Here is a 7,919-nt window from a genome sequence, read left to right on the forward strand (position 1 = left end):
ATGGTGTAGGTTATTGGTACACTGCTAGACTAATGTATGGTGTAGGTTATTGGTACACTGCTGAGCTAATTGTATGTTATTGTGACTTTGATAAACTAATATATAGTGCATGCCATTTACCATTTACTATCTTCCATCTTGCTGAACTGATGTGAAGAACATATTGATAATCACGTAGAAAATACTGCAAAGATACTCAACTCACAGCTCCCTGAAAACGACACCTCCATGCAAACAGTTCTGGGCGGCGGTGGAGTGCAGGGGCTAGGGAGCTGGGCTGGGGAGCCAAAGCTTGCAGGTTCCAATCCCTGGTGAGGCACAGCTCTCGTTCCTTAGAGGCAGGCGCTGAGCCTGAATCGTTTCAGCAAACACTGGGCTGTTTAAATTGCACATTTAAACATAAAATTGTCACAGACCCTCTTGTTATTGGTGTATGTAAAACTAACAGGACCAGGTCTACATACAGCGGGGTCCAAAATGAGAAAATCAGGGATTTCTTTTCTCATGTAATCCTGGAAATAAACAGAACATTTCAGGATTTAGACATTTTTTTTAAACAAATGAAAGTTACTTCAAAACTTTGCAAGAACTACTCAAAGACCAAAGAAGCACAAGGACTGCTGCGCGATCCACAATCATCTGACCACGAGAAATTCTGAAATTCATGTCAATTTTTCAACAATTCAACTTTTCAGTCAAATTCCTATGCTGATGATATAATGTGTAATGAAAAAAAATAGTATTAAATATCAGGTCTCAGACTTTTGGACCCGACTGTTCTTTTTATTTAAAACATTTAACCTTTTAGAAATCACTAAGCAACCACTTTAAAGGATTTCACCAGTATTGATAGGAATATCCTATTTTCAGAAAACTAGGAATGTTCAGGAATATTTTCGCAATTTAGCAGTGTCTAAATCATTCCGATATTTTGAATAATTATTCACTCTGATACTGTACATATTGGGTACAGAGGACACACTGTGCAATGTAGTATACTGAAGAATACAGTCAAACTTTTACTCTCAATACGACGTTGGTTAGGTTGCATCTCACCGGAATTGAAGGTACAGCCGTCAGCGAATGTACCTGCCTTCCGATAGTGCTTTACAGTCCACGTGAGAGCGTTAGAATCTCTCTTTTTTCATGAACTTTATTCCGTTTCCAAAGTGCATCAGTGGTTAAACACTAATACACCCTTGGAGCGCACCAAGTACTTATTTGCCTCAGTGCTTGAGGTTACTCTTTTCCGGGAAGGTTGTATGTTTGAAGTTTTTCTCAATTAAAAATAAAGTTCATACATATTTTTATATTTTATTAGGCAATAAAATATAAAAGCGAGTGTTATTACTATAGGAGTGATATTGTGTGTTGCGGTCCCTTTCGCAATTTCAGTCTTGAATTCAAACTGTTGTTGTTGTCGTGTTCGGAAGCCGCGAGACGAGTCTGAACACAGCTGTTGTACGGCAGCCGCTGTCGCGGGGCGTTTAAAACGTTTCCGACGATCCGCCGGAGAGCAGAAGCACAGGGATATTAACAAAAGCACCAAAGTCGCGAGGTCGCGGCAATTACCACTCAAACTCTCGGTTCTCACGTCCGTCTGACCAACTTTCACTTCTCTTGGAGGCTCAAGGTTAGTTTTCAGCTCACGACATAGAAAAAGTATTCGATAAAAAGTCTTTTTTTATTTATTTCCCGTGTTCAGATATTTATTCTCCAACAGGTGTTGCTTCATATAATAATAATATTATTATCTCTCCAGCCGGGCGGCGGGTGAAATTCCATGTTAAGCGCAGTATAATATAGCATAAATTATGGAGTCCATCTGTCCGGGGACCAGTAACGCCGTTGATCTGGAACCCATATCTGTAGCGCATTAGTTTCATGATAAACGGCTCCGATATTGAGGCCCAATACGGGGGAGTGAACAGGAGTTGGTCTCGATCCCTGTTTAGAAGCGGGGTCACATCCGTCGTGTGGCAACAAACAAGTGGGTCACGTCACATGCAATCTCGTGGTGGCGAACACTTTTCTCCTGTTTTATTTGAAGGCCAGTTTATATTAATTATTTATGACTGCTGGGAACTACAGTTTTGCACGCACCCAAACCTGACACAGTTAGACGGAGACGCAGTTACTTAATTCGGGATTTCTGCAAGTTTCATGTGAAATCTTTGTTGAAAATAATTAATTATATTTTGCTTTCTTTGATGAACTTTGAAGTTACCTAATTTTTGGAAAGCCACCAAACTTGCACCCGAAATTTGGCCGAATCGATATTTGCAGAAAATAAATCATATATCCTACACTGTTTGCAATGTGAATATTGTAATATACACATTTGATTACGCCTACCTAATGCCATCTATTGCCGATATTAAATGATACTTGGTAATATTCCCAATAATTTTGTGTATCGAGTTAAACAACTAAACATCATGCACATCATGTGTATGGCCTCCCATATCGAACTTGAGGATTAAGCATCGCACGTAGAAAATGTTTATTATTATGAACTGTCCGTACGCCGATAATCAATATCGGCAAATGTAAGCGTCATTCAGGAAGCGCCAGTGGTGTGGAATGTGGCTGATCGCGTGGAGAAAGCAGCTGTTCCCTTCACTTATTCCCACGGAAGGATAGGCCTCCGTGGGCGAGAAAACGCACACAAAGTTTTCTTATTTTCTCCTTCAGAAATAGACTGATGATTATATATTTCGCTTACATTCAAACAGATACCTATTAATTTAAACCGCGAACGCCTGCATGCGTCTTCACACACACACACACACACACACACACACACACACACACACACACACACTGTAGTGCACGAGTAATCATATAAAACAAATAGGCCTATATCAAATATTCCTCGTGAAATTAATGCATCGACTTCATATAACTAACCGAAAATTCCGTATGGGGACAAATTGCATTAAAGCATGAATATGACAATTCCTTAACGGAATTCTGTCTTTTAATTTCAGGAAAGGTTTTAGAATTTTCAGATAACTGTCGAATTTATCGAATCGTTTCGTGAAATTATTATCGCGAACGTGCTTGAAGAATGTAGCCTAATTAAGAGCGCATTAGCTGGAACGGCTTCAGCTTCCTGTTATCCGAGGTCAGTCGTGTGTGAGAAATGGTAGTACTACTTTAAAGCACGTGGACACATTTTAAACGATCAACATGCACGACAGGTCTGGACAGAACTTTTTATTAAACATTATGAAAACAAGATTCTGAACAACATTCCATTTTGAAACATGTGTTGCTTTTTTTTTTCTTTTTTTTTTAAACTTATTGACACGTTAGGACATTTAAATAGCTATTTCTCGAATAAATAGATATAAATAATATGTACAGATATACACATAACACTACTGTGCAGAAGCATCAGCTCATCAGGTTTGACTAGTGACCCGCGATAAAGCAGAATATGACCCAAACTGGCCGTGTACTAAGTTACATTTTGAGATATGACGCCACTATTTTGACATGGCTTCCTCAAATCCTTAAAAAACTGTACCATGCTTCTTAGCCATAGACCCTAAGCAAAAACATTGTTTTCCTTTAATAATTACACGGGAAGCTACTGAGGTGTGTTCGCAAGGATAATCTCTCAGCCTCATGGGGTAAAAAAAAAAAAGAGAAGAAAACAGACAAAACAATAACTTTTGATTGATTTACTAATTTGTGATCGATTTTAATCATATCATATAAAAATAGTAATAGTGGAATAAATAAATTAACGTGACTTCCTTGAGAGAGATATGGTTAATTCCCGCGTTTGTTCAGTGCGTTTGTTTTCCAAGCTCAACGTAAAACTGGTCCATTTGTGTCATTATATTCACAGCATATCATGTCCCGATATGAATATCCGAGCCGTGTTTCTGTTTTTAGCTTGTCTGCGAAGGAATTTAGTTACATAACATTTCGGCGACATATTTGTCTTTATCGTTGAAGGTGCGCCTACATAACTGACAAACGTTCGAGGGGCAATACTTCTGCACAGAGTCACACACATGTAGGCAGCAGATCGTTAAAAACAAATATCAGGGAAAGGCGGGTTATTTTCGTCCTCAGATATTTTATTGACAATATCATGGATCGTATTCACGGCCTCATTCACCCTCGTTGCAGTACTTATTTTGGAGAAAGATACTTCATTCTAAACAAGCACTTTGAGTAACCTTTTAAGAGAATCTGCATTCTACTATTTAACCACGTTTTTTAATGGTAGAAGATCGTATGAAAACAAGTGTTGGTGAATTTTCCACAATACATCTGATTTCATGAAATCGTCATTCCAATATTTCACGTTGAGCACTTTTTGAAAGTGTAAAATCCATTAATTAATACGTTTTAAATAACGTTGATGCATAGAGAATTAGCAGCAATTGCAGTCCTTATATTACAATTAAAATTTTTCATGGCATTTCGGATTATGTTGCTATACCCACCCTTTCTATACAACAGCAATTGAACAACAGATTAGTTTAATATAAAACATGATTTCCATATCGTTTTTCACATAGTGCAGTAGGCTTCGCTTTTCATCGTACATATTCATTAGAATGAGAATATCGCAGAGTATTTGCATGCTGTAACATACAAACATTGTATTAAGACGTTTTGAATAGTCAAGCAAAAAGGCTTTAAAAAGTAAGGGGAAGAACGCCCGAACTCTACATATTATTTACAAGTGGGAATAAATAAGTCTAAAATCTGGCTCAGTTTATTTCACGTTTTTCCCTTTAAAACAATAGAAAATACAATGAAAATTGCGGTAACACTTTATCCCGTATAACTGCTATTTAGTCGCAGATCTTTTAGCGAATCCGTTCGCTCAATCGCCGCCGGTGCGTGAAAACACACTGTTCATGCGCGTCTCCGGACCGTTCTGGGACAGCAGAGGACAGAGGCGAAGAGGAGGAAGAGGAGGAAGAGGAGGAAGAGGGAGGGCCGGGGAAATGACAACGGGCCATGCGTCCCATCCAGGTGTGTCAGAGGAGAGGGAAAGGGCGCTGACATATGGTTATACCGTACATGTCCCGCATGCAGGGTTGTTGTTTTTTAAGTATGTAGACTTGCAATGCTCAGATATGTCCTTTCCAACAACACACATCATTGTTGTGTTTTTCCCCCCAAGATGATAGTCCTTCGGATTTCCTCCGAATTTAAGAAAATATATTGCTTTTTCCTCTCCACAAGTAAGTCCAGTCTAAGAAAGACGTTTCTCTTGGTTCATTTTTTTTAAAAGTCATGAAACCCACCTCTAAGACTCGCAAACTTTTGATTAAGACAATGAAAAAGTATCAGGACAAAAACGAAAATTTAAGAAATGTATGCTTTTTCGTAATCGTAACATACTTCGGTTGAGTATCTGTATTTAAGACCTAAATATTTGTTAAACTCCTGGCTTTACAAATTACTTGATTAGAAGTAATTGAAGATATAGAGGCGTTTCCGAGTAAAGTTCAATTCCATTATTAAGACTTCCTGAAGTAGCACAAACACAATTAAATATTGTGTGCCTGTAAGTTTCTTTAAATAGGTATACGTTAAGTTACAATATTAAGGTTTACATTGAGTTAGGCTACTGTAAACGAAAACGGAAAAAACAATACAAATAATAATAAAAATTAAAAAACAGAAGTTGTAGTAAAGTTGTCTGACCGACGGTCGGGGGGGAGCGGGGGGGGGGAGTCTTAAGAAACGGATTTCTCTCACATAAAGAATTCCGTGGAGCCGGCTTTCCCGTGGCCGCCGTTGGGCGGGTCCCTGGCGCCCTGGTTGGCGCTGTAGGTCCGGCTGGCGAGCTTCTCGTATTTCTCCTTGTACAGATCCCTCTCCTTCGCCAGGCGAGCGACGTCCTGCTTCAGCTGCTCCACCTGACTCTGCAGGGTGCACTTCTCGCTCTCCAGCATGTGCCGCTGCTGCACGCGCTTGTAGCGGCAGGACTGCGCGTAGCCGCGGTTCTTCAGCGTGCGGCGCTTCTGCTTCAGGCGGATGACCTCCTCCTTGCTGAAGCCGCGCAGCTGCCGGTTGAGCTCGCGCACCGTCATGCTGACCAGCTGCTCGTCCGAGAAGCGGTCCTCCAGCCGCGCGTGGTGGCCGTGGTGGTGGTGGTGGTGGTGGACCTGGTGGTGGTGGCCGTTGGCCGGCGCGGACAGGTCCTCGCCGGCGTACTGCTGCCCGCGGAAGCTCTCGTAGGCTTGGTGGTGGTGGTGGTGGTGGTGCGCGTTTCCGATGAGCGCTTCCACGGCGTCCTCCGGGGTCAGATTGAGCGCCTCCGGGTTCAGGTGGTGTTGGTAGTTGGGGATCCAGTAAAGGTCCTCCAGCTGCGGCTTGCCGGCGGAGTTCTGGTTGTTGTTGTTGTTGTTGCCGCCGTTATTGTTGTTGTTGTTGCTGACGCCATTGGCGGGGTTCTGGCCCGACTGCGCCCCGGGGCTCGGGGCGCAGAAGCTGGGCGACGAAGGCACGGAGGAGCAGGGGGTGCTGATCGGCGTGGAGGACAGGGAGCCCGGCGGCAGCCGGTGGCAGTACCGCTCCGCCTCCGGTGGCTCCTTCTTCACCTCGAACTTCATGAGGTCGAAGTCGTTGACGTACTCGATGGCCAGGGGGCTGTTGGGTAACTCTGCGCTCATGGCGAGGTCCGTAGCCATTTCAGTCCATGCGACTGCTCCTGCCCGCACAGCCAAAGCGAAAAGCGGGGAACGGACTGCGAACTGGCAGCCCTTCGCCGACCGAAAAGAGAGGAGGGGGGACTAAATACACGCAGGCGCGCGCGCGCACACACACACACACACACACGCGTAAGGAAATGTGTGTATGTCACGCTGTTAGTCCTTAAAACAACTTCTATTTTTAGCGGCACGAATATACCGTACGACTGCGAGTGGAGTCGCGCACCTGCCGGCTCGCCTCCGCTCCCCCTCTTTTGACAACTTGTCCCGGGTCAAGCGCGCGCTTTAATACCACGGGCACGGCAGCTGAAACTCGAGACTCACGAATTCAGAAACACCAACCTGTCCTGTCCTCGCTTCACCTCAGTAACCGGCCCTGCGCCGTGATTTACTGTCCTTGGTTTTAGGTGCACATCGGTGATTTCTCTCCCCCCCACTCGGCCTCGTTTGTTCTCTCCCGTTATCCGGCTTCGCCTCCGTTCACAGAAGTACTTTTTTTGTTGTCGAAAAAGATAAAGCGCATGTAGGCTAGTCGTTCGCGCTAATGAGGGAGAGGCAGGTGGCTTCTCTTCAGGTGTGCAGAACAAAGTTGCTGCATGCCCCGAGTAAAACAACTAACCAAAGACAAAAAAAACAAATGCAAAACTTTCTGGCGAAAGTCGCAGTGGTGGAGTCACGGTCCCCGTGCACAGTCCTCTGGAATGATGAAAGAAAAGTTTTAAAGAACAGCTTGGTTCTGAGTCCGCACAATAATAATAATAATAATAACAATAACAACAATAATAATAATAAAAACAGTTGGTTCCCTTTGGTCAGCGCAGCGCAGTCATTTCGCAGAAAGTTACAGGATTCCAGGCGCACACGAATAAACCGTGCACGCGACGTGCCTGGCGTTAGCGGTTGTGTGGCATGGACGTGTGTTATGTCTGCAGTTATAAATTCCACTCAAAGCTTTCTAGCAAGTCAGGCGCGGCTCCCCGCACTTTGCGCGCTCTCCCGCACACACGCAGTGTCACTGAGACGTCGCGAGGGGCAAGCCGCGCTTTTATAGACGTCATTGCTCCGCTCCTCCTACCCAGAGGTACTACGGACCAATGGGAGCGGGTTATAGCCCATATATTTGCATGTTCCATTGGCAATCCGTTGCCGGGACCAGCAGTAGAGTGCGGCAACTGCCGGGACGGAGAGGACTGTAGCAGGTGCTCCAGACTGCCCTCTAGCGGCGGA

General features: G+C 43.8%; 1 protein-coding gene across 1 annotated transcript; it reads right to left on the reverse strand.

Moving 5' to 3' along the window:
- Positions 1-4,073: 4,073 nt before the first annotated feature.
- Positions 4,074-7,684, reverse strand: mafaa (MAF bZIP transcription factor Aa). Its single transcript, XM_061230041.1, has one exon. The coding sequence runs from the start codon at positions 6,669-6,671 to the stop codon at positions 5,733-5,735; it is 939 nt and encodes a 312-aa protein (XP_061086025.1). The 5' UTR covers positions 6,672-7,684; the 3' UTR covers positions 4,074-5,732.
- Positions 7,685-7,919: the final 235 nt, after the last annotated feature.

Source organism: Conger conger, unplaced genomic scaffold (assembly GCF_963514075.1).
Source record: "Conger conger unplaced genomic scaffold, fConCon1.1 SCAFFOLD_110, whole genome shotgun sequence".
Taxonomy (NCBI): Eukaryota; Metazoa; Chordata; class Actinopteri; order Anguilliformes; family Congridae; genus Conger; species Conger conger.

Excerpts from the sequence above, each read along its gene's own strand:
- mafaa (XM_061230041.1), bottom strand. The coding sequence starts at position 6,671 with ATGGCTACGGACCTCGCCATGAGCGCAGAGTTACCCAACAGCCCCCTG.